Source organism: Barbus barbus, assembly GCF_936440315.1.
Source record: "Barbus barbus genome assembly, chromosome: 11".
Lineage (NCBI taxonomy): Eukaryota > Metazoa > Chordata > Actinopteri > Cypriniformes > Cyprinidae > Barbus > Barbus barbus.
The window spans coordinates 15,066,489-15,094,253 of NC_136739.1; the positions used below are offsets into that span (position 1 = coordinate 15,066,489).

General features: G+C 38.6%; 1 protein-coding gene across 1 annotated transcript in view; it reads left to right on the forward strand.

Annotated features, from left to right (window-relative positions):
- Positions 1-27,765, forward strand: part of LOC306877294 (syntaxin-binding protein 5-like) — a 195,452-nt gene that overhangs the window by 125,184 nt on the left and 42,503 nt on the right. The window contains exons 6-18 of the mRNA XM_079428977.1: positions 65-128; positions 1,552-1,635; positions 3,800-3,923; positions 4,908-4,983; positions 5,575-5,732; positions 15,021-15,093; positions 21,920-22,067; positions 22,210-22,277; positions 24,217-24,257; positions 25,435-25,652; positions 25,962-26,128; positions 26,280-26,405; positions 27,128-27,279. Coding sequence (XP_079285103.1) covers positions 65-128; positions 1,552-1,635; positions 3,800-3,923; positions 4,908-4,983; positions 5,575-5,732; positions 15,021-15,093; positions 21,920-22,067; positions 22,210-22,277; positions 24,217-24,257; positions 25,435-25,652; positions 25,962-26,128; positions 26,280-26,405; positions 27,128-27,279 — 1,499 coding nt within the window. The remainder of the gene's footprint in view (positions 1-64; positions 129-1,551; positions 1,636-3,799; positions 3,924-4,907; positions 4,984-5,574; positions 5,733-15,020; positions 15,094-21,919; positions 22,068-22,209; positions 22,278-24,216; positions 24,258-25,434; positions 25,653-25,961; positions 26,129-26,279; positions 26,406-27,127; positions 27,280-27,765) is intronic.

Below are 27,765 nucleotides of genomic sequence, written 5' to 3' on the forward strand. Positions count from 1 at the left end.
AAAATGTGTCATTTCCATCGCCCTGTTTTCTTTTGAAGGAATGATTTTTTTCTCTCTTCCTCAGATCAACAAAGACACATCCAGGTCCTGTTGTACATCTGAGTGACAGTCCAAAAGATGAGGGAAAGGTGAGGAATGCATTTCTTCTTTTGTTCATTTTTCACTGGAATCAGTGGCTCAAAACTTTTCAGAAACTAGTGAGCACAAAGGCTTTATCACTACATAAAAAAAAAAAATAATAATGTTCTTTAATGTGACTGCTGGAGTTCTTTAGAAAAGGTACTTTGCATGCGTTGGCACAGTTCTGATCCATTAACACTCATCAGGATACACACGCATGCATACACTTGTTATGTGACCTGATGTTCACCCCGACTACTGGTGTTAACATCTTGTATTGAGGATGCATACTAAAAACATCTCTCTCACTCTCACAAACACAGAAATTCGCATTCATTTAAAGGATTAGTTCAGCCAAAACATTAACATTTTATCATCATGTACTCACCCTCATTTTGTTTTAACCCTGTATGCGGAGATGTTAGGCAGAATGTCTGGATATAACCCGAACTTCGGAAATGTTGGGACGTTTTTTCAATTTGAATAAAATGAAAACTAAAAGACTTTAGTCCCAACTATTTTGAGACCTGTAGCAGGCATCAAATTTGAAATGAGCTCATTTTGTGCATAAAATTGTAACAATTTCTCAGTTTAAACATTTGTTATATTATCTGTGTTCTACTGTGAATAAAATATTGGCTTATGTCATTTAAAAGTCAAATTTAAAACATTTTTAAATTTACAAATTACAAATATAAACATTTCCAGAGTTCGGGTTGTAGTTATTTTATGCACAATGAAAATAGATAGTGATTTATACTTCATGCACTGTATTTTAAGTCTTCAGCAGACTATCTCCAGGAGGAGGCATGGCATTTTGGAGTGGGTACCTTGAGGTCATCTTCCATGAAAAGAATCAGGCAGGATTGCTGTGGTTACATGCTTTTGTAGTCACAGCAGGTCAGATGCATTATGGGATATGGACGGGTTTTGGGGACCAATAATGGAAGACAAAACACAAAATATACTGTAGCAGAGACTATAAGAGGTTGATACATTCCAATGTCTGATTAATTTGAATTTGAATTAAAGGAAGAATGATTCAAATGTGATGAAAATGCAGTTTAGTACATTTATTTTCCTTTCATTTCAATTCAAATTCCAATTCAACTTCCTGTAATGTGTTGCCAGTTCAGTTCAAATTCACACACATGAACTGAAAGGGAGACATTTTCCCAACATCTGTGACAGAGAGAAGATTCCCAGGATGGAGCATGGGTCTGTTTTGATCAGCGCTTGCTCCAGCATGTCCAGTTAAATAATAAATGTGCCCAATCACCGGTGTGTCTGTTTTGTTCTGAACCAAAACAGCCAAAAGCTCTTGACATTTGTAACACACACTCTTACCTCTGTTTCCACTATTTATTGCCATTCTGTTGGGATTTATAGACTCCTGTCTCTCTCTCTCTCTTCTGTGTGTGTGTTCCTCAGTTGCTGATCGGCTTTGAGAGCGGTACAATAGTAATGTGGGACCTGAGGGCCAAAAGAGCTGACTTCAGGATATACTATGATGAGGTGTGTCTCAAGTGTTTGTCACTTACACTTCCTTACAAAGGTGAAATGTATTTTTGCATAAAGCATATTATAAGCATATTATAATATTATATTTATATAATATTATATTTTGCATATTATAATATATACACAACTGTTCAACAGTTTTGGGAGAGTAAATTTAATTTTTTTTTTTTATTAAAAGTTTTTGGATAGAAGTCTCTTATGTGCACCATGTGATGACAAAGCTAAATTATTATATCTGATTCTTTATAACTCATTCCATAATGTTGATTGTTGCTTGAGAAATGCATTATTATTATTAATGTTGAAAAAATATGTGCTGCTTACAATCTTTGTTGAAAAGATTGACGCTGGTTTATATATATAGTGTATTCGTTTATGTACATTCTTTTATCCTGAAAGAATTATTTATTTTTATTGTGTGAAGTGATTATGTATGAAAATACAGACATATGTTTTATTTTCATGTTATTTCTTTGTCTCTGTGTGGGTGCACAGTATCTATATATGTGTGCGCATTTGTGACCCGGAAGCTTCAGTTTGTCATCTTGTTATAATCCAGCCCTCAGCTAAAAACAAGACAAACAAAAATAAACTGAAGAAAGAACAAAAAAAAAAAAAAACTAGGCTATATAAATAAAAATTTACGTCTTTCTCGCTCTCCATCTCCAAATTTACTTTTGACATGAAACACTTGGCTAATCTGCTAATTTTTTTTCCCACACTGTTGCTGATTTACAACAACACTGAGCACAAGTCACTTTTCTGATTTAATTTCCCTCCTTGTGCCATGTGGATCTGTTTAGCATAATCACTGCTTGGCACACAACTTTTATCTTTCTTCTGAAAGAGGAACTGCAGCCAGCTGCTAGCATTCATCCTTCCAAAACATGTTTCAATCACAGCGCCCCTTGGCTCACAGCAGCATGCACAAAACCTCCCAAAAACTCGCCCTTTTCTCCTTCCAACCCTTTACTGCGGGTTTCAATTGGTTGATGGCACCCTCTGATCATTTGTCAGCGCCGCCTGTACAGAGGCACCGTCACTCGGCAAGAGTTTGTCAGAGTGGGTAAATGTCTAGGAGTCTGCTAATTGCTACTTTAGATGCCCGTCTGGTATGCACACGTGTGTGGAAAAAACTTACTTTTAATAGAAAGGACTTTGAACGAGAGAGTGAGGGAAGAGTAGAGAAACTGGAAGCAAAAAGACAGGATGGAATGAAAAGCATGACACAAAAGCATGTGTTTGTTTGTGTTGAAAGAAATAGGAATAGATTTGGAAATCTCTTTCCCTCACATTCATTTCTACAAATAGACTGAACACAGAACAACCACTGTCATGTTTGACTATTTAGATTAAGTTTCAGGTGATTTCAAGGGGTGCTTCTTTGAATAATATAGAACATCAGCATCAAACACTTTCATATACACTCCTAACAAACATCAAATAAATCTGGCGCTGATATCATTTCACTTATTATTTACTGTGTGACATTAGTGAGTAGATGAGAGGAGATCAGGCTGCTTTGATGGTGGAGTAATTACTGATATCGGATTATTGACTCTCAGATGGATGAAGGTCTGAGAGAGAGCGAGAGAGAGAGGGAGAGGGACTTTCACAAGCAGGAACTATTAGTCATGTCTTCAGTTCTCTGATTTCTCTAATTTCCGGAGCCAAACTGACGATACACACATGTGACAGCATCTCTGAATTTCTTCTTTTTTTTTTCTCTTTCTCTTTTTTTAAATGTTACTTCTCTGTCTTCCTCCCTCTTGCTTGTTTGTTTGTTTGTTTTTTGTTCACCAAAGTTGCATTTATCAAAAAATGCTGTAAAAACAGCAATGGTGTGACATTTTACTACAATTTAGATGAACTAGATTTTCTATTTTAGTATAATTTAAAATGTAATTTATTAGTGATGGCAAAGCTGAATTTTCAGCAGCTAATACTCCAGTCTTCAGTGTGACAAGATCCTTCAGAAATCATATGCTGCTGATTTACTGCTCAAGAAACATTTATTTTCATTATTATCAATTTTGAAATGCAATTGATCACAGCAATAGTTGAACAAATGAATTGTGTTATGATCTGGCCATCATTTCAAATGTTTATTGATTTATGTGTTGTCCTGATCGCTTCTCTTCTGGTGTTTCTCTGTCAGGCCATTCACTCAGTAAGCTGGCATCATGAGGGGCGGCAGTTCATGTGCAGTCATTCTGACGGCAGTCTGAGCATGTGGAATCTGAGAAACACAGCCAAACCTTTTCAAGTCACCTTCCCTCATGGTGGGTACACACATATGTATGGTCGTGTTTCACATATTAATCATAATTAGTGCAAATCTAGTTTACTATGTATATGCATTTTAATTTAATTTAATTTAAGCATGGTTACACATTCTAGTCACATTTTAGTTTGGGGACCAATTCTCACTATTAACTAACTATTAACTATGAATTTTCCCTCAATAAACTCCTAATTTGTTGCTTATTAATAGTTAGTAAGATAGTTGTTAAGTTTAGGAATGGGATGGGATTAAAGGATGTAATTATGTAATACTAAAAGTACTAATAAACAGTCAATGTTAGCAATATGCATGCTAATAAGCAACGGTCCCACATTCTTGACATTTTTACTTTAAGCTTCTCAAAAATGTCAAAATTACTGATGTTTATTATTAATTAAATGTATTCTAGTCATGTTCTGTATGAATTGTATTTTTAATGTTTAATAAAGTTAATTGATAGGCTTGGACATAAAAAAAAAAGTCAATGACCCCCTTTATTTATCCACAATAAATACGTCTTCAAATGTCCCAAAAATAAGGTTTTGTAAGTCTTAATTTAACTTCAAGGTTTAAATTTTACCCCAAAGTATAGCTAAGTAAACCCACACACAATTAAAGACCCCTTCAGCCATGACTCACCATCTATAAGTGAAATATGACTCTGACGTAGTCAGCAAACACACCCCCTCACCAGGTGTGTTCATTATGGAGGATGATTCAGTGTGTGGGTTCGCAGTGTGTGTATGTGTATGTGTATGTTTGTGTGTGTGTGAGTGTGCAAGTTTGATTTGACAGGAATAAGTGATTCACTCTCAATCTTTGCCGCTATATTTGGGGTCCTGGCCTTGAGCTCAGTGGTTATATAAAGATGAACATGATCACACTGGGGAAAGTGGTTTCTTAATCAGAAAGTTCAGGACATAAACATAAGAAAGGTTAAGGTGAAAAAGTGAGAACTCACCATTTAGTCTCTTTTTTTCAGGCAAGACTCAGAGAGATGGTAGAAAAGAGTCATGTAAACCCATTCTCAAGGTCGAATACAAGACCTCCAGAAACAGGTAAGAGAACACTCAAAAATCCCAAACAGACCAAAATACAGCTGATGAATTTGGGGAAATGCAGTCTTGAGTGTTGAGGATAAATTTAATCCTCTTATTTGCTTGCGACAGATGTGTCCAAGTTCCACTCGAGAACCATTACTGCTGTTTTATCTTGTCACAAAACAATTAACGTTTACTGCCTGTTTTTATAAAGCCTGTTTTCCTTGGGAGATGAGCAGAAAAGCATAATTTGAAGAAACGTCCATTTAGATTGCTTGTTTTGTTTTTGTTTTTTGCCTTTTTCCCCAATGCTGTGTTCAAAGAAGTGGACATGAGTGGCTGCCTCAGTTTTAATGATATTTTAGATTAACTTGGCTGTAATATGTTTTCCCCCTTTTGTTTCTTATTTGCATAGAGAGTATTTCAGGGTTCTGAAAAAGACTTTAAATTAAGACTTTAAATTAAAACAACACTTTCAACGTGTTGAGTGGACTTTCAATGTCAAAACGAAGAATAAAACTTACCTTCTAAAGAAAGACATGTTAAAGAAAGAAATTCAGACAAACAAATGTGGTTTTCAGTTAACAGTTTTTTTTTTTCATCTTCCAGTAGTGAAGCATTTGTTGTCTTCTCCGGGGGTCTTTCGTATGATAAGGCAGGACGGAGACCCACCCTAACCATCATGCATGGCAAAGCCATCACAGTGTTAGAGATGGACTATCCAATAGTGGACTTCCTAGTGCTCTGTGAGACACCTTATCTCAACGGTGAGTTTTGTCTCCTGCTGTCTTCCATATCATAAGAGTTGATTTTGGTGGGACATTTAATTGGATTGAGTAAAATCAAGTTTTTGTTCTTCTTCTCATTGTAGACTCAATCACTGATGTTAACAGAAAGTGTAGAGGAGATTAATTGAAATGAATCAGTTCATTCGTTTAGACAGTTCTTAATGATTCAATTCAAAATAACTGATTCATTTGAATCATCACTAAAGCCGGGCTCACTTTTGCGATTGCTGCTTGTCACACTGTACGAACATGATCCCCATGTCAGACTGTAGGATCTCAGTTGTTTTAATGTCAGACTGTATGACAGTCAAGACGCGATAAAAACGGACAGACTTGTCCGGAGTTTTACGTCATCAATACGTGACCCGCGTTCTCTCGCTATAATGGTAGCTAGCAAACAATAGCAATGTGTAGCGTTAGTTTTATTAATTACATGCCTTGATGTTAAAAAAAAAAAAAAAAAAAACGAAAAAGACGACGTGTGTGGAGCAAGTCATGGCTGGGCAAAAGAGGACTTTATGGACTTCCAGTTCTACAGAGCGAACTTGAGGTAATTTTGTTATTCCAGTTTAAACATCCTGCCCCTTAATAAATAAACTTTAAGTAAACTTTACTTTGTACATATATTGTTTTTACAAATAAACGAAGTTGAAGTTTGAAGTTGTCGCGCTAAATGCGTCATCAAGTTCAGTGCTCCTATTGGCTCTTGGTTTGACGGTCGTCGTAGGAGATGTCACACTGCAGGAAAGTGTCTGAAATCTTCTGACACTGCCAGAATTTAATCAGAGGAAAAAATGTATCGCAACGGCCATTAATCGGCTGTCGGTGAACATGTCAAACAAGCGATCTAGACAACCGATTTTAGCCTAGGATTATAGGAATCTTTTAGGATTTTCAAAATTTGTCTCAGACGACCAAATCGTGGCCAAAATCGCACAGTGTGAGCCGGGCTTAAGTAGAGTTCCAAGACATCCCTGTTCTACATTTGAAATCTTTCTTATTTTGAAATTAAATATTTAGTTAAGTACTGTTAGGATCTTGTATTAGTATTTCATTTAATTGTATATATTTGTTCCAGTTTAGTGATCCTGTTTTTTAAGCTTATGGCTCTAACATGTCCCTCAACTTATTGTTTTATCTCCCAGAAAATTCTCCCTTATAATTCAATGATTTTATCAAGTGCTGTTCAAAAATGCAGGGTCAGTTTTTTTTTTTTTTTTTTTTTTATAAATTAATAAGCGTACTAACGAGGTATTAAGGTGAAATTAAATACATTTATAACATTAGAAAATATTTATATTTCTTTTGAACTTTTTATTCATCAATGAATCATGAAAAGCATACCACGGTCTACAGAAAAATATTAAGCAAATGTTTTCTGTATTGATACTAATAAGAAATAAGAAAAATCAGCTTTGTCATTACAGGAATAAATTAAATTTTAAAATATATTAAAACAGGCAATGGTTATTTCATAATATTACCGATTTTACTGTATTAATTTATTTTACTCTATTAATTCAGTGTAACCTAATAACAATGTAATATTAATATGTAATTTAAAGAAATAGTTTAATTTAGCTCAAAGGGAATCATTTATGATTTTATAGGGATTTGAACAAAATCACTGTTACGGCGATTCACTGAACGAGCCGTATAACAAACTCTGCACTGGATATTAAAATCCAAAATATAGTGAAAACACTATTAAATAGCACAGTAACAAAATCGGCAGATTAAGACATTAACTTGTGAGCAGAAAAAACGTCTCAGGTTACGAATGTAACCATGGTTCCCTGAGAGGGAACGAGACACTGCGTCCTCTAGAGGTCGCTATGGGGAACTCCATCTACGTGACCCGTGTCTGAAGCATATATACAAAAACACCAAATATTGGCCGGCGACAGCCTATGACGTCACTCCCGGTGCGCCACAGCATAAAAGGGCGCCGGGAGAAAGCATCATCCACTTCTTCGTCTGAAGCTGCATCCGAAGCATGGCCTAAAGTCTAGAGGACGCAGTGTCTCGTTCCCTCTCAGGGAACCATGGTTACATACGTAACCTGAGACGTTCCCTATCAAGGGAACTTCGAACTGCGTCCTCTAGAGGTCGCTATGGGGAACGATATACCCACGCCGCCATGCTGAGGGAAGTGCATGCCATTCCAAAGGCGAGCACTAAGCATCAACTCTTATTAACGATAAAGGAGTTGTCCCTGGGATGAATTGACGGCTGTCAGTGACATTATCCCCTTCGGCCAAAGGCCTGAGTTTCATACCCCGGACTTACCTGATAGAGGCCGGACCTCCTGGACCTAGGGTAAAACTCAAGGCTTGGAATCAGAAAGAAGGATTCCTTTAAGGGGATACGACCAAGCGCTTAGGATAGTAACTAAGCCTGGCCTGTCACCCAGGGGCTACTGCTTGCTCCTACAAGAGCTCGCTGAAGGAACTGTATCAACAGATCCTTAGTAGTAGCCCCCGTGCAAATGGTATCACTGGGGATACATAGGTAGAGTGGGGCCCAAGGAGACCGGGGCCTAACTGACTCAAAGAATGGGACGAAGCCTCAGCGCGTAACCCATACCATACAGGATTTTTAGAAAAGACCACAAGACACTCGGTGTGCGATCTTACCACAGCGTGGCTTTCAGAAAGTGCACAAAGACTAGCGTGCGCACTTACCATAACATGGATTTATATACATCGTTCTTTTCATATGCTCTGGAGGGAGCAGCAAGCTCATAGATAACCCTCTATAGCGAGGGGAGCAGTGCCGGCTCGACCAACAAGGAGAGCTCGTGAGGGAGCAGCATGCTCAAAGTAACCCTCTATAGCGAGGGGAGCAATGCCAGCTCTACCAAGACAGAGCTCCAGAGAGCGGAGAACTTAACTCTCAGTTCATGAGAGGATACTAGCACGTACATGAGTAGAGTGGGGCCCAAGGAGACCGGGGCCTAACCAACTCAAAGAATGGGACGAAGCCTCAGCGCGTAACCCATACCATACAGGATTTTTAGAAAAGACCACAAGACACTCGGTGTGCGATCTTACCACAGCGTGGTTTTTAGAAAAGTGCACAGAGACTAGCGTGCGCACTTACCAAATATGGATTTTAGAAATCGTATTGTCAGATGACAAGGAGGCCTAAAGAAAGGCCTGACGTGCTGAAATTTCTGAATAACGGAGCTCTGCGAGCAGAGACTCGATCCTCATAAGAGGGGAAACTCAAACGCTCAGCAGGGAGCGGCATGCTCATAGGCAACCCTCTAACGAGGGGAGCAATGCCAGCTCTACCCAGACAGAGCTCCAGCGAGCGGAGAACTTAACTCTCAGTTCATGAGAGGATACTAGCACATACATGAGTAGAGTGGGGCCCAAGGAGACCGGGGCCTAACCAACTCAAAGAATGGGACGAAGCCTCAGCGCGTACCCCATACCATACAGGATTTTTAGAAAAGACCACAAGACACTCGGTGTGCGATCTTACCACAGCGTGGATTTCAGAAAGTGCACAAAGACTAGCGTGCGCACTTACCATAATCGTGGATTTGAAAATTCTATTCTCCAAATGCTCTAGAGGGAGCAGCATGCTCATAAGTGACCCCCAAAATGAGGGGAGCGATGCTAGCTCTACCAAGGCATAGCTCTGAATAGCAGAGAACTCAACTCTCAGCATGAGAGGAAACTCAGCACATACATAAGTAGAGTGGGGCGTAAGGTAAAAACCGAGGCCTAACCAACTCAAAGAATGGGACAAAGTCTCAGCGCGTAACCCATACCATACAGGATTTTAGAAAAGACCGCAAAACACTTGGTGTGCGATCTTACCACAGCGTGGTTTTTAGAAAAATGCACAGAGACTAGCGTGCACACTTACCAAAATGGATTTTAGAAACCGTATTGTCAGATGACAAGGAGGCCTAAAGAAAGGCCTGACGTGCTGAAATTTCTGAATAACGGAGCTCTGAGAGCGGAGACTCGACTCTGATAAGAGGGGAAACTCAGACGCTCAGCAGGGAGCGGCATGCTCATAGGCAACCCTCTATAAAGAGGAGAGCAATGCTAGCTCTACCAAAAAGAGAGCTCCTGAGGGAGCAGCATGCTCCTAGGCGACCCTCTAAAATGAGGGGAGCAATGCTAGCTCTACCAAGACAGAGAGGATACTCAGCACATATATAAGTAGAGTGGGGCCCAAGGTGAAAACCGGGGCCTAACCGACTCAAAGAATGGGACGAAGCCTCAGCGCGTAACCCATACCATACAGGATTTTTAGAGTCCTATAGCTCGGAGGGGTACAGCAGCAACGAGGGCAACAACCCAAACAGGCTGCTGGAAATAGTATCAGGGTAAACAGGTAACTGAACAGAAGGCACCCAGGGCTAGGGAAACTGCTACTTAAAACCCCAATAAGGGTGAGCAGTTCTAAGCTAAACCTCTATGCACCTATCATGGCCTCATTTGAAGAACAAAGGGCCAGACTAGAAAATGCTGCTCCTAGATCAAAGCATAGTAATAACGACGCTCAACACCATACCTGATACCATTTTTAAAGTAGTTTGAACACACATACCAGCGAATCTGAAAATTGGATCGTACTCACCCATCCAAGGATCCCGCGCATAAGATCAGACCCAGAGGCGAAGAAAAGGCCTAGGTCCAGATCATCAGTAAGGCAGGTTCTAAAAAGCATAGAACCTAACCAAAACATCATAGATCCGGTGAGATGGAAAAATGTGAGCGTAGGAGGTGCTCACCTAACCTCAGTTAGGTGGAGTGAACGGAGGTTGCAGGGGAATTAGAGAGGGAGATGTAAAAGCCCCCTGAAGGAAGGAAAGTCTCAACTTTCATCCTGGCCCGGGCGAGAGCGTTGTGAACGCCTCTTCCAGACCACGTCCCTCAGGTTCTGCCTACCTCCCGTTGACCTGCGCTTCCCTGAAGCCCTACCCGCAGGCGGGGGAGGGGCGCGAGTCGCGACACTAGCCTTCTGTACCCATCTTTGATCCTCAGATCCAGATGGGCCAGGACCCCCGCGTTGTTTGAGTTCAGACCTGGACCTTCTCGGGATGAAGGTTTTAAAAGCCGTTGAGCGCGCCTTCGCCTCCCTAAACTTTTCAACCACCGCCTCGACGGAGGTACCAAAAAGTTCGGAAGGCGAAACCGGAGCATCGAGAAGAAAGCCCCTCTCTTTCTTCCTAACGTCTGCCAGGTTCAACCACAGCTGTCTCTCCGTTACCACCATGGCCGCCATGGACCTGCCCATAGCAGAGGCGGCCTGTTTGGTGGCTCGCAGAGCCAAATCAGTGGTGCGGCGCAACTCAGCCACCTCGTCAGGGGAAAGACCCTGACCTTTATCCAGGTCTTTCAGCAGATCAGCCTGATAAGCCTGAAGCACTGCCATGCCTTGCCCTCAGAGAGATAGCTAGCTAGCGTCTCTTCTATCGGAGGCATCCGCTCATAGCCGTTCTCACGCATCCCCTCAATATTAGCATAACTAGTATGCTGAAATCTAAAAATACGAGAGGAATACGGCTTTTTCCATTCCTTCTCAACCTCCGTATGAAGATCAGGAAGGAAAGGAAGGTTCACTTGAGCTGGGGGGTTATGGCCAGAAAGATAACGCTCATCGAGACGACCCCGCGGCGCCATCACCCTGGCCCGCTTCCACGGCAAGTCAAGCCTTGCCGAGGCGCGTTCCATAACCTCCAACAGCTCCTCATACGCAGGGCAGGAGGATTGAGAGGGCTCAGTCTCGACTTCTTCACCCTCAGAGCACTAGCTGTTGAATCAGATGGCGCCAGTGAAATCGCGTCATCATCATCCAGCAGCTCGCCCTCGTTCGCGACTGATGAGCGTGAGAAGGAAAGCCCTCTCTCTAACTCACAAGCGAGACTCACCTGCGAGCCCCATGAGCTCATTTTCCTCCGTGCCTCAGCAGCAGAGGGTCCTGAACCCCGGGAAGCAGATGGCTGTCCCTCTTTCCTCAAAAAGAGAGAGAAACGAGAGCGGAGCGTTTTCATGGAAAAACGCTCAAAGTGCACGCATACTGCTCCCTCGAGAACATCGCGTGCGTGCTCTTCACCCAAACAAAAGACGCAAAGATTGTGTGAGTCATCAGGTGTCAGATAACGCGGACACGGATGCACACACTTCTTAAACGCCTTGCTAGTGCTCGCCATAATAAGCTTAGAAAAACCGTTCTTACCTCGTGAATACACGCTTCAAACAAAGCAGTCATTGAAGACGAAGAAGAGGATGATGCTTTCTCCCGGCGCCCTTTTATGCTGTGGCGCACCGGGAGTGACGTCATAGGCTTTCGCCGGACAATATTTGGTGTTTTTGTATATATGCTTCAGACACGGGTCACGTAGATGGAGTTCCCCATAGCGACCTCTAGAGGATGCAGTTCGAAGTTCCCTTGATAGGGAACAAGATACTTCTCTTTTCAATATAAATAAGATTTTATTTATATAAACCTAAGACATAACCTAATCTAACACATGAACACAAGCATTCACACATTGCAGAAAGAGAGAAAGTGAGGAAAGGATGAGTTTAAGAGAATGGAAATGTGATATCCCAAGCAATATGTTCAATTGCATAGACCTGAACAAGCATCAATCACTTATTTAACCCTCTCTTTGAGTTTCTCAATGAGGCTAAAATTTATATTAAATGCACCTGATTCAGTTAGAACCTGGAGGTGTACTTGCTTGCTTTGCCTGTGTTACGGGGTTTCCTTTGTTTCATCGTTGCAGACAGGGGGTTCCCCGAAGTTTCTGATTGGTTGAGAGTTCAATAGTCTTTGAAGTGACGTCTTGGGCATTGGCTGAGGATGCGGAGTTGGTCTGGTCGAAGTTTGATGCGAGTGCAGTCGGAGCTGGACTTTGTAGCAAACTTACATTAGAGCACGAAACTCCACGGAAAGAAAATAAACTAAAGTAGAAGAATGAAAATAAAAGGATGTAACGAGACTAGGTTGGTTTTCTTTCCATCGCGGTAGCAGCTGGCACGTGGGCCAGAGCACGCTCAAAGAGCAGCACGCGGTGGCAAAAGAGAAGAAGGGCAACCAAGAGAGTAAGAGAGCATTTTTACGAAGAAGAGTAAGAGAGACTAAGAGGAAGTTTCATGGTGTCCTGAGTTTTTAAACTCAGCTTTCAGACCGTCCCATCTGGACGTCTTGACCAATTAGATACTGTCCTTGCTTGGGGTATTGCTTTGTCTAATAAATCGTTGTTATCTGTTCAGTCAGGGGTCCGAACTTTACAGGCTCTTGCAAATTATACTTTTTGAACATGATTTCTATAACAAGACTATGATGCATTTGGCAAAGAATTGATTGGAAGAAACATTTAAAGCATGAATTTTCAAACTCATACATACCAAACATGAATATTAATGTCCTTCAGCTATTACCACTACATACACAATGAGTGATTAAAACAAGGATATTCAAATGTGTGTTACATGCATAATATGCAGTTATGCATACAAATGATTAGTTTCATTACAAATTGAAAATTAAAGTCTTTTATGTAGTTCTATGGAGAACGAAGGCTTGTTCTTTCAGACAATTTTGGTTTGGTCTGTCTTCTATGTGTGGAGACCCTCCCAAGAGAGTCTGTAGCTCGTGATTTTCTATCACAGGTTTACATGTGAACATCAGTCTTGATTACTTGCAACAAATTTGACAGTCTCCTTCTTGAATTGGAATTATCAATAAGTGTTCTTTTGTCTCAATGTTGCAAGTTGTTTTGTGAAAGAGGCTTGCTGGTTAGGAGCCAGGAATCCGATTTATGACATTGTCCTGTTACAGCTTTGAGGCCTCTCTGAATTCCAGCTCCTCAGGTTTCAATGTTCTGATGCATCTTAAATTCGTCTGATTCGGTCTCTGATATCTTACATCAGTCTTGGTGAGTATAAAAGACGTGAAAAAAATAAGGTAACACTTTATTTCAGGGTTTCTTAACTAGTTGCTAATTAGAATGCATAATATTAGCCATTTATTAGTAGCAATTAAGCACATATTAATGCCTTATTCTACATGACCTTATTCTACATGTCTGATCCTACCCAGTACCTAAACTTAACAACTACCTTACTAACTATTAATAAGCAGCAAATTAGGAGTTTATTGAGGGAAAAGTGGTAGTTAATAGTTAATATTTAATAAGTGTTACCTATTCTGAAGTGTTACCAAAAATAATACCAAACCAGTACATTTGAATGGTACTGTAAATGCATTGTGAATCAATTACACAAACCTTTTTGAAACATCCAACCTAAAGGAACAGGTCATATGCGAATCCAACATCAGTAAGGTGAAATGCCACATAGGCACTGATTCTGAATGGTTTGAGAAGTGACAGCTTCGGCTCTGTTCAGTCAAGGGGAAAGAGTGTATCGCTATATCTGTCTTTTTCTCTAGATAAAAGAAGAGACAGGCAAAGCCCTGTCAAGCACATGCACAGAATTTCTTACCCAGAATACAACAGCAAAGAGATGTCAAACATCCAGCAAATGTGATTTCAATTGTTACCCATTTTCACCTTCCTTTCTCCCTCTCAACTCTCTGCTGGTTTGTTCATTCTAACCAGTGGATATACAGCACAGTACATGGCCCTGCATCTTCATAACCTGTACAGTTTTCATGAAAGAGAATAATGGATTCTACTGTGTCCTCAGAGCATAATTGTTACACACAAACACAGAGAAGATAATTAATGCCTTCGTCCCCTTGGTTTCAAGATGTCACCTTGTCATCAGTTTTCCTCACAAAGCTTAAAGCTGAAGTGTGTAATTTCTGTACTACCAGAATAAAGACAATTACAAAAATAATGAGTTTTAAGACAGCTTTTTCTTCTTCTTTTTTTTTTTTTTTTTGAACACTCAATAAATCTTCTACTGGTCACTTTTGTGGGCTGGTCAGGATGCTCAAATAAACACAATAATGGGAAAAATGGTTGTCTCACTATTACAGGGATGTTCCTCCCAAAAATAAAATTTGGACATCAAGTATTCACCCGCATGGCATTCCAAACCTGTATGACTTTCTTCTGTGCAACACAAATATTCATAATATATATATATTTTTAAATGTGTTTTGTCCATACAATGAAAGTGAGTGGGGTTCAATGTTGTAGTTTCATACGTCTCCTTTAAATGAAGTAATATCGTAAATCTAGAGTTATAAGTCTATGTTTTTGTGCACACTTTGGCTTGAGTTCATAGATGGTTATTGGTTCAGATGTTGTGTTTGTGTTGACAGAGGTCCAGGAGCCATATGCGGTGGTGGTTCTGCTGGAGAAAGATTTTGTTGTGGTCGATCTAACCCAGAGCAAGTGAGCAATCTCTTCTTCAGCATCTCTTTCTCTTTCCACTGTCATACTCACACACTTTATGCCGTGTGTGTGGCTGAATGATGTAACTCAATGTGATGTACTCCAACAACAGCTCACACTAGTACTTCCACCAGAGGCAACATCGCTCAACACCCAATACATTTTGTGTATGTGTGTGTGCGCCTGTGTGTGTGTGTGTTACTTTTGAAGATGGTTTGTGGAAAAGGGTTTAAATCTGAGAGTGTGTGTGTGTGTGTGTCTTTATTTGTTAAGAGTAAATATCATTGGATTTGTCACTCATAAATATCCATTAAATGAGTCATTATTCAGAACCAGAGCCAAGGTCAGCCTGACTCTCTCTCTCTCTCTCTCGCTTTGCATGCTGGGGGTTTGGGTTATGGGAGCACCAAACGGGTGAAGAGAGCGATTTTGGTTTTTCTTCTATTTTTTCAGTTTTTTTCTATCTATTTATTTATTGTTGGCTTTCTTTTGCTTTGTATATAAATTTGATTAATTTAAACTTGAGTATTTTTACGCTTCGTTTTTTCGGGAGTTTTTTGACTTCGTGGCGGAGGCCTGAGATGGAGGCTCACCTGAGTGGGGGTGTAGCCTCGCTCTCACTCCGCCATGGAGTCAGGTGTGTACCCGACGCGGATTCAAATGTAGAAGAAGTGCTTGTCGCTGTGGGTGAACAAATTGGATACGGGAATATAATTTCAGCGTCAAGGATGAACAAAGCAGTGGTGATTTTCCTTAAAGATGAAAGTTTGGTGAGTAAGCTAATTGAAACTGGCGTTTGGGTAAATGGAGCGTTTACTGTTGTGTCACCGCTTGTATCGCAATCTGTTAGAGTTACGATCTCTAATGTGCCCCCCTTTATATTAAACAGTGACATTGAAAAAGAATTGTTGAGGTTTGGAAAAATGGCCAGTGAAGTGAAAATGATCCCGTTGAGGTGCAGGAATGAAGCACTGAAACACGTGCTGTCGTTTCGGCGTCAGGTGTTTATGTTTCTTGATCAACAAACACTTGATATTTCTTTCCGAATCAAACATGAGGGTAAATCGTATATGATTTACGCGAGTACCGGAAATTTGAAATGTTACGAATGCGGGGACATTGGCCACAAAAAGGTCGCTTGCCCACATAACAAAACGCAGCCAGAAAATAATGTAAATGATAATGAAGTTATTTCTAGCGTACAGATTGGTGAAATGGTAGAGTCCAGTGAAGAACCAAATAAAACAACAGTTGATGGGAAAAACAAAGATGAAAATGCAGGTGAAGGGAGGAACAATCAAAACAGAAATTCAACTGGAAGTTTGGTTCGTGCTGAAAAGAGAGAAAATCCATGTGTAGATGGTAATGATGGTGATAATGAAGACGAAGAGAGTCTTCGGTCTAAGTTATCAAAGGTTGTCACAAATGATTCACAAACTACTGGACAGATTGGTTTGTCACAGTTAATTGATGCAGAGGAGCAAGATGACACGGAAGATGATGATAGGTTTTCAGTGACATCGGATATTCTTTCTCAGATTAGTGAAGACCAATTGTATACTGTAAATGAGGTTAATGATTTCCTGGATGCGACATTTGGGAAAACAATAGAGATAAGTGAATTTTTTCCTGATACAAAAATTTTTTTGCAATCAGTTTTGAAAATTCAACAGACAGCCACTTATGAGGAGTTGAGTAGAAGGAAACGATTTAGATTAAAAAAAATTGTAACTAAATTGAGAAGAAAAATGGTCCTTGAAAAAGGCATAACAACTCCTTAATGATTAAATCACTTGTGGTGGTTTCTCTGTTTTTTTCTTTGCTAACCCTTCTTTTTTTCTTTCTTGATCTTTCTTTTTTTCTGATGGGAAGTATTAAGATAGGAACAATTAATATTAATGGAGGAAGGGATGGTAGAAGAAGAGCAGTGTTGAAAGAATATATTGAAAATAAGGATATGGATATAATTTTCTTACAAGAGACACATAGTGACATAGCTAATGAGATAGAATGGAAAAAGTGGTGGGGAGGCCATCTTTTCCTAAGTCATGGCACTAATACGACGGGTGGTGTTGCTATCTTGTTCTCGAAGAGAATTGACATAACTTTTGAATCAAGTGATGAGATAGAGAAGGGTAGAATTCTGGCTGTTCATGCTAAGTTGTTGGGATTTTCTTTTGTCTTTGTTAATGTCTATGCACCCAATAATGGTGCAGAAAGGATAAGGGTTTTTAAGAATTGTCAAAGTATAATGGGGAGTTATGATAAAAAGGCTTGTCTAGTTTTGGGTGGTGACTGGAATTGTACACCAGATTTTAAATTAGATAGAAATGGAGAAGAACCATGCCCTCTTTCTGCTACGTGTTTAAATGATATAATAAGAAATTTAGATTTATGTGATGTTTGGAGATTACAACATCCGGTAGAAAAGCAATATACTTGGTCCAAGTCTTCAAGTGACCACATTAGTTTTGCCAGGTTAGATCGCTTTTATATTAATAAAGAATGGTGTAATAGAATTTTGAAGGCTTGTATTTACCCCAGTGGTTTTTCAGATCATCATTTATGTATGATTGTTTTTAATTTACAAAAGACAAGAGGTCATAGCTATTATTGGCATTTTAATGTAAAATTGTTGCAGGATGCCTTTTTTTGTGAAAAATTTAATCTATTTTGGGCAAAATGGAGAGAGCGAAAGACTGATTTTGATGATGTTGTGCATTGGTGGGATGTAGGAAAAGCGCACATCAGGATCTTTTGTCAAAATTATACAGCAAATGCAGGCTATTGTTTCAAAAAAACTGTTATGGAACTGGAAGATGAAATCAAATCAATTGAAAGAAGTCTATTTAACCAGAATGGTGAATCAACTGAAAGACTGAATGAAAAAAAGAAAGCCTTGTCCTCACTTTTTCATGAACGGGCTAAGGGAGCTTTGGTAAGAGCTCGTTTCCTCTCTCTGAGAGAGATGGATGCACCAAGTTCTTTCTTTTTTAGTTTTGAGAAACGGGAAGGAGCGCGGAAGTCAATGCTACATCTAAAGAAACCAGATGGAACTGTGACAACTGATCCTAAAGAAATGAGAACAATGGCTATTGATTTCTATACAGAACTTTTTTCGGATGGCCCATGTGACATTAGCTGTATGGAGGACCTTTTTAAAGATTTACCAAAGTTGACTGATACACAGAGGAATCAACTGGAGGCTGAAATGGACATTGATGAAGTAACAAAGGCTGTTAATCAGCTATCTAGTGGTCGCGCACCGGGAATTGATGGACTTCCAGCCGAATTTTATAAACAGTTTTGGGACTTATTAAAAGATGATTTGTTTGATGTTTTTAAATCATCTTATAAGAAAAAAGAGTTACCAACAAGCTGTAAAAGAGCCGTTTTGTCTTTGTTACCAAAGAAAGGCGATCTTGGTCTTTTAAAGAACTGGAGACCAGTGGCAATTTTGTGTACTGACTATAAAATCTTAGCGAAATGTCTTTCAAATAGATTGAAATTGTATTTAGAACATATAGTAAATGAGTATCAAACTTATTGTATTCCTAACAGAACCATAATGGATAACATTTTTCTTGTTCGTGATATCATTGATATTGCAAAAAGGAATGGTGATAATATTGGAATATTTGCAATTGATCAAGAGAAGGCATTTGACCGAGTCAGTCACTTTTATTTGTTTAATTCCCTTAAGGCTTTTGGTTTTGGTGATCTTTTTATTTCATGGATTAAACTGTTGTATTCTGATGTTTCCACAATGTTGAAGGTTGGAGGAGGGCTAAGTCAACCAGTGTCAGTACGTAGAGGGATTCGACAAGGTTGCCCTTTGTCAGGGATGTTATATTCTTTAGCCATCGAACCTTTGCTTCGTCAATTGGGGATACATTTAGATGGCCTGCTAATTAAGGAACAAAAAGTTAAGCCTAAGTTTTCTGCCTATGCTGATGACATTACCGTGTTTATCAAAAGTAAAAGAGATGTGTTTGCTTTAGAAGAAGTGTTAAAGAAGTATGAAAATGCCTCCTTAGCAAAGGTAAACTGGGAAAAAAGTGAAGGTTTTATTTTAGGGAATTGGTCTGAAGAAGAGCCACCAGTCTTACCAGGAAGTGTGAAATGGGGTAAAGAAGGTTTGAAAATATTGGGTATTTATTTAGGAACTGATAACTATATTCAGAAGAACTGGGAAGGAATGTATGAAAAGATGTGTGACCGTTTGTCACGGTGGACATGGATCCTGCCTCAGTTATCTTTCAGAGGGAGAGTCTTGGTGGCAAATAATTTGGCTGCTTCAGCACTTTGGCACAAACTAAATGTGTTGAATCCACCTGATGAAGTAGTTAATTTACTACAAAAGAAAATAAATGATTTCTTTTGGTCGGGTCAGCACTGGGTAAAATCTGCTATTTTATATTTACCAGTCAGTGAAGGTGGACAAGGCCTAATAGATATAAAAAGCAGAATCAAGGCTTTTAGGCTTCAGACTGTACAGAAGTTGCTGTACTCTGAAAAAATCTGTTGGGCTGATACAGCTTGTTCCTTATTATGTAGTATGAATTGTTTTAAATATGATTTTAATCTGTTTTTAATCAGTCTGAGAGATATGGAATGGACTGATTTTTCTCCGTTTTATAAATCAGTTTTGAAAGTGTGGAATTCTGTTTTTCAAGTGAGGAGAGATCCAAACCTTGAAGGTTGGATAAAAAATGAACCACTCTTTAACAATCCCCTAATACAAGCAAATGTGTTGAAAATGAGAAGTTTGCAAACATCAATGGTGAGAGCAGAATGCACATGTTTGTCTGATCTAAAGAATGGGAACGAGTGGAAGAGTCCCCAAGAACTGTGTAGGTTGACGGGCATTAAGTCTGTGAGATTTATGGATAAAGTAATGAAGGAAATTTTTTCAGTTCTTCCTTCTATCTACAGACAAAGTATACTAGAAAATCGTTGTGGTGAACAAGAGGATGAAATGAGAGAAAGTTTTCCAAAACTTCAGATTTCAATGATAATAGATGAAAAGCCTGAGAAGGAATCACTTCTTTCTTTCTGTATACCTGAACTGAATTTGTTTGAAGATGTTTCAAAGAAATCCTTGTATATATCATGTGTGAAAGTCTCACATCAATCTGAGCTGAAGGAATGTAAAGAATCAAAGTGGTTGGAGGTGATTGGCCAGGGCTCTTCTCCTAGGAGATGTTGGAGGTCTTTATATAAATCACCTATAGAAAAACGCACTGCAGATCTTCAGTGGAGGATTGTGCATTCGGCAATTGCAACTAACAGATACCTGACACGTGTTGATCCCAGTGTGGGGAAGGAATGTATCTTTTGTGGTCATGAAGAAACTTTGAAGCATCTATTTTTAGATTGTTCTAGGCTAAATGGTGTGTTTCAGATTTTAAAAAGTTGGCTTAGAGCACTTGGGGAAGATATGGATGAAAATATATTTATATTTGGCCCAAAATATGTTGCAACAGATAAAGCAAGAATTTCTTTAATCAATTTTTTAATTGGTGAAACAAAGCTGGCAATATGGATTACAAGGAAAAATAAGCGGAAAGTCAGCGGGACAACTGAACCTGAACTTATTTTAAAGGCTTTTGTATCTGCAAGGATTAAAGCAGAATTTGCTTTTTTTAAATTAACAAAAAATGTGGTTGCTTTCAATGAGTTTTGGGGACAGGCAGAAGTGTTGTGTGTGGTTGACCAAGAGGAGATTTTATTCCTAAATTTGTAATTTGTTTTATTATTTCTTTTTTTTTGTTTGTTTCTGAATGTACATGTGTTTGGGGGTTTAATATACATATGTTATATGTGATGAGGCCAAAATTGTTTGGCAATATTTAAAAAAAAAATTTGTATTAGTTTTTTAATGAATAAAGAGTTGTTCAAGTCAAGTCTCTCTCTCTCTCTCTCTCTCTCTCTCTCTCTCACACACACACACACACACACACACACACACACACACACACACACAAACTGGCCGTTTGTCACTCTTTTAAGTATTGCTCTTGCCATAGAGACTTTGCCAGTTTGACATCAGATGTTATCTTTGTTTTAAGGCCGTTTCTTTACAAGGACGCACTGAAGGAACAAACAAACTTCTGTACTCAAACCCTCTCAGAGCCAGACAGTCATCCATACATTCCATTTAACTTGAACTTTAATGTGTACTTTAGTTTAGTTTGATCTTCTTTAAAAACATTATTTAGTTAAGCTTAAAAGCAATAAGCCACTCAAGGCTGCAATGTATGTTACAATGATTTAATACAGGCACTGTCAAAAATGTGGTAAAATCACACGCAACCTTGTGCTTATTGCTTTTATATCAGCAATAGCAATTAAGGCACATTTATTAAGAATAAAAATAACAGTAGCACTTACAATTTATTATCATGATTACATTCTAAATTATTATTAATTCTTCTGATGGGTAATGTAGTTCAATTGCATAAATGTAGGCCAAAGGCATCAATACAGTACTCGTGGGTATCAGTACCTGGTAGCCCACAGAGCTCATTCTAAAAATAGCCTCAGTTTCTTTTATCATAATAATGCTCATTCTTAAGTATTTAAAACATGTAGCCCTCTAGCACTTTTATCCCTTCTGGTCGCTCTCACTTACAGGAAGGTTGGAGACACCTGCTCTATGCTGTTATGGTCACCTGTAGCAACTTAATACGCTTAAATACAGATTTCAGTTGATGTACAGTTATGATTGTGTGTGTATATAGGCTATTTTATGAGAATTGAGAATCAAAATCTTCTGTGTTTCACAAATGCCTGTAATTTATTTTGAAGTCTCTCTCTCCTGTAGTTTTCCTATCTTTGAGAACGCCTACCCCATGGACATCCATGAGTCTCCAGTCACGTGCACGGCTTACTTTGCCGACTGTCCCCCCGACATCATACCTGTGCTTTACTCCATAGGAGCTAAACACAAAAAGACCGGCTACAGCCACAAGGTAAGATCTTAGCTAATCTAAAAACTTTTTGGTGTTTCTCGATCACAGCATTTCATTTGAAATGCTCAGTCAGTAAAACTTATCATCTACTTTGCATGGAAGTTGAGTGTTTTAGAAACAGTGTTTATGTGTTTGTGTTCAGGAGTGGCCGGTCAGTGGTGGCACATGGACAGTTGGTTCACAGACATATCCAGAAATTATTATCACAGGGTAAGTGAATTGGTGTGTGCTTTATTTTATAAACAAGGCTAAATGTTTGGTATCACTTTAGAATAAAGAACACTTATTCACTATTAACTAAGTCTTTTCCCTCAGTAAATTCATATTACATTATTAATATATATATATATACATATGCTTATTAATAATTAGTAAGGTAGTTGTTAAATTTAGGTATTGGGTAGGATTAGGGATGTAGAATAAGGCATTAATATGTGCTTAATTTGTACTAATAAATGGCTAATATTCTAGTAATATGCATGCTAATAAGCAACTAGTTAAGAGACACTAAAATAGTGTTAGCAAATGTTTTGTATGTGATTAATTACGGCATTACATGCTTAAGTTGCAGCTTAGAATACACTTCAGGTTTATGTTCAATTTCAGGGTTGGTAAAAAGTTTAAAATGTTTTTGAAAGAAGTTCAAAAACTTACCACGGTCAAAGTACAGTAAAAATAAAAAAGTTAAAACAGTCATACTGTGACGTTTTATTACACTTTAAAGTAACTGTTTTCTATTTTAATACATTTTAAAATGCAATTTGTTCCTGTAATGGCAAAGCTGAAATTTAGGCCATTATTTTAGTCTTAATATCACATGATCATTCAGAATTCAATCTAATCTACTGATTTGGTGCTAAAGAAACAGTTGTGCTGCTTAATGTTTTTGTGAAAAACTTGTTATTGTGTTCATGATTCTTTGATGAATAGAAAATTCAAAAGAACAGCATTTATTAGATTTTTAATATGAACCAGTGTTTATATTATTTAACAAAACATGTTCAAATAATTTTCTGTTTATTACATATTATATTTACATGAATTTGGTTATGAGGCATTGGAAGAATAAGCTGCTTTTTTTTTTAGCATTTCACATAAGCATCAAGTTGAGTAAAATATGTGCTTTTTTGTCTGAAACTGACTATGTGGATGACACAGCTGTCCCAGAGCAACACACTTCATTTTCTCACTTGGATGCTTGTGCATTTATCACATTGTCACACACAGCAGTATTGACAGGTACAAGGAAAAATATTGGGAGTAAAAACTGAATGTCACACTTGTTGCCAAATCTCCACTGAATGATTTTAGATATAATACATTAATGGATGTTTCTCCAAATATGGGCACCTTTGACCCTGACGACCTTTACAAAATAAACTCTCTTATACTAACTTTTAAACTGACTTCCCACACTTTATCTAGTGTATTTCATGTATCTACTGTACCAACGATGTCCATCATACAAGCATCCTAGACAGATTTGTGTCATGAATATCACAGTATCATTTACACCATGTCGCATGATGTTGTTATGTCATGTGTATGCAATCTAAAGGCTTCTTCTGAAAATTAGTAAAATGCTTCTTACAGTATGTGTGAAATTAGTAGAAATAAATTTCTAAAACAAAATGTGCTTGCTTTTCTTGTACCTCAATTTTGAAAGCATACATTTTATCTTAAACTTTAGTAGCTTTAGCAGGGTTGTGCAGGTAAAACAAATGGAGAAAAAAAACAAAAAAACAGCCCACACAAGGGGGCGCTTCCTACTTAAAATAGATTCACGCCCCTGCCTCAAAAAAGTGAAACTTTCCGCCCACATGTGGAGGTCATTTATAGTATTTTTATTTGCTTGAATACTCTGGATTTATTTTGTTTTTGTTCCGAAGCATGCATTGATTCTGTTTGTTTTCACTTGAGGTCAATGATGACTAAAATGTGCCCTTTTACTTGACTCTCAATGGTAAATGTATCACACTTCTCCGCTTTAATTCAATAGCGCTATTGACCCTGCGTGTTGTTCTCTCTGTCTCTTTTTCCCTCCTGTTTCCATAGCTGTCATTGCTTGCTTTCTCTTAAGTGGTTTAACACACACACTCATTGGCTCGTATGATCGCTCTTTGTCCTTCCTCTTTGTTGTCCCCCTCAGACATGCAGACGGATCAATAAAGTTTTGGGATGCCATGGCGAGTAAGTGTCTTCACTTTGACAAGCATGTTCCCCCCTTTCAGCCTCATGCTGTTTCCTTCTCATGTCTTACTGCTGCCTTGTTTTGGAAGAACAACCTCCCTTGATGCTTTGACATATGATTTCTCATTTCATTCTTTACAACTCAAACCAAACAATATATGACTAAAATGGACATCCAAATACCAAATATGTGTTGGTTTCACAGCCATGGGCATTATGGGAATATTCCAGGTTCAGTGCAAGTTAAGCTCAGCCGACAGCATTTGTGGCATAATTTTGATAATCAATTATTTTCTTGTTTTCTATTAAATAATGATGAGGAATTTACAGTGGAAGTAAATGGAACCAATTATGGAGAATTTTAAATTATAAATGTGAAGTTTGTAATTTTATAAAATCATTTACCTGAATTGTTGTTAAAACTTTTTGTTAAGCAATAAAGCTGTTTAAAGTTTGCATGAAATCGAAAATTTGAACTATTTACTTCGTTAGCACAAGTATTGGGGTGAACAATTAATCTGTTCAAATGAATCTAGTAATTTTAATCAAAATAAAAAAAAAATGTGTCCTCTCTGGAGTGGAGTTTTTTCTCTGGTGATGTCAGTTATCCTAATAGAATTGGAACAATTATTAAAACTTTATTGTTACAGTTATCAGTGAGCTTTAAAGGGATAGTTCACAAAAAAAATTAATTCTGTCATTAATTACTCACCCTCATATCGTTCCTAACTTGTAAGACCTTTGTTCATCTTCGGAACACAAATTAAGATATTTTTGAAGAAATCTGGGAGCTTTCTGACCCTGCATATACAGAAACGCAACTGACAAGTTCAAGGCTCAGAAAGGTAGTAAGGACATTGTTAAAATAGTCCATGTGACATCAGTGGTTCAACAGTAATTTTATGAAGCTATGAGAATACTTTTTGTGCACAAAAAAAAAAAAAAACATTCAGCAATTTATTTTCTTCCATGTCAGTTTTTTTTTTTATTATTTTTTCTCAAATTAGACACTAATCTTTATGGTAGTCATCATTATGACACTATTAAGTGCTTTCGCTTTACTTGTAATAAACACAGAATATTTCCTTTAACTTAATATTTTCTGCTTCTCTTTAAACGCCTTGTGTATCATATTCAGTATGTAATGTGATGTGGTGATAACCTCCATCTCTGTCAGTCACACTGCAGATGTTGTATAAGCTCAAGACGTCAAAGGTGTTTGAGAAGCCTAAAAGTGGAGATGTGGGACGTAGCGCTGAGCTTGTGGAGGAAGACCCCTACGCCATTCAGATGATCAGCTGGTGCCCGCAGAGCCGTCTCTTTTGTGTAGTCGGCATCAGCGCCCACGTCATCCTGTACCGCTTCAGCAAGCATGACGCCAACACCACCATCACGGTGAGTATGCGCTCAAAAATGTGTGTCATTCCAAACCTGTATGGCCTTCTGTGTAACACAAAAGAACATATTTTGAAGAATGTTTTGTCCATACAATAAACATCAATGGGGTCCAAAACAACACTGAATGCCATTGAATTTTATTGAAAGGACAAAACAACGCTGAGATGTTTTTCAGAATATCTTTTGTGTTCAGCAGAAGAAAATAACTCATTTTGAGTGAACTGTTTCTTTAAAGCGAACCTTTAAGAGTTTGAGTACACACTGTAGATTTGATGGATTAGCTTTGTGTTGCATTTTTGTGTGTAGTCTCTTGAAGTGCGACTGCAGTGTGAGATGGAAGACGTCATCTCTCCATCGGATACAGAGAACACTCCATGTTTTTCGGACCCCAGCGGTCTCTCGCCCCAACCTCAGCCTCCAAGTCCCCGCAGCAACACACCGGACAGTGTGCGGGACAGCATCCCTTGCCTCAAGTGAGACTATGCAGCAATTGCTCAATATTTATGTTTTCCTATTTAGGACTTGATAAGATTAGCTTGCTTACTAGATTATTCTACATAGAATGTATTAGGTCAATAAAGTGTAACAGTCAAAATGTACTGAATCTGAATACTCTCGTCACAGGGTTAAAGATCGTATGATCCGAATGCCTCCTGGGTACCAGGCAGAGCTGGTGGTTCAGTTATTATGGGTCGATGGAGAACCACCACAACAAATCACCAGCTTGGATTTAAACTCCGCCTACGGACTGTAAGAGGCCCTTCCTCTTTTATGTCATCCATTTTATTCAGCCAATAGAATCCTTACTTTTTCCTCTAATTTAATATAATTTTTTCTGTTTTGCCTTGAAAAAACATACAATAGTATTTTACTATACAGTACCATGGTAATACCAAGGCTTTGTATGGATTTATTTACTATGGTATGTGAGTATGGGGCAGCACTTTAGTATAGGAACCAATTCTCACTAAGTTGCTTATTAGCGTGCCTTTTATTAGCACATATTCTGCACGCCCATATTCTACATTCCTGATCCTAAACTTCACTAGTACATTACTAACTATTAATAAGCAGCAAATTTGGAGTTTATTGAGGCAAAAATGTAGTTAATGCTTTGTTAATGGTAAGAATTGGACTATAAAATAAAGTGTAATTTGAGTGTGGTAATCAAACATAAGTGCTACCATGTTTAATGTAATTGATTTTGTCATCATAAAAACTCCAGACTCATGTGTCCAGCTGTTATTCCAGCTTGCAGGGTCTTTGATTTTTGATTAAAGTGGTAAAACTCTAATTATAATTTGGCCTTCTTTTGAATCTTTCACTTGTTATCATCCTGTTTTGATTCAGTCACAACCACGTGCAATATTAATCACTAAAGCATTATTACGAGCAAAGGTTGCCATAGTGATGAATGTTTTCATACCTGAAACATAGTTGTGTATGATCAGTGAGTGTGCGTGTTTGTGCAGGTTGGCTCTAGGTAATAGCAATGGTTTGGCAGTGGTGGACTACCTGCAGAAAACCATTCTGCTGTGTATGAGCACCCTGGAGCTGTACGGATCCGCAGACCCATTCCAGCGACTAACACGCTCTCCTCGCAAAAACCGGCAGTCCACATCAGGTACACATGCATGTTTCAGAATCCCACAAATATTCAAATACAGTGTGTTTCTTTGTAACAAAGCTGTAAAATAAATATCAGCTGTGAATGCACACATCACTGGCATGCATCTGCAAACATGCTCAGCATTTCAGCTATCAAAACCAAACTTTGCAAATCTCAGGCTGTCTAACTTCTGTCCTTGCCTGTAAATATGTCTCTTGTCCATTTAACACACACACACAGTCTCTCTCTTTAACTGCATGGGACAGTCTGCATTCCTGGTTGCCTTCTCTGCATGTCGTCTGTTGTATCTCTGTTGCTGTTGGTCTTTGCCTGAGCACGACACCTAACAGAGAACACAACGTAACCTGCCATACGGACTCGCTGTTACTAATCCAGCACAGATCTTGCTCCACCTGCCCTCCTCTCTCCTCCTACCCAGACTGATCACGCACATACACACTCACACAGACCATCCAGAGAAAGGAGATGTCATAAGTGAAA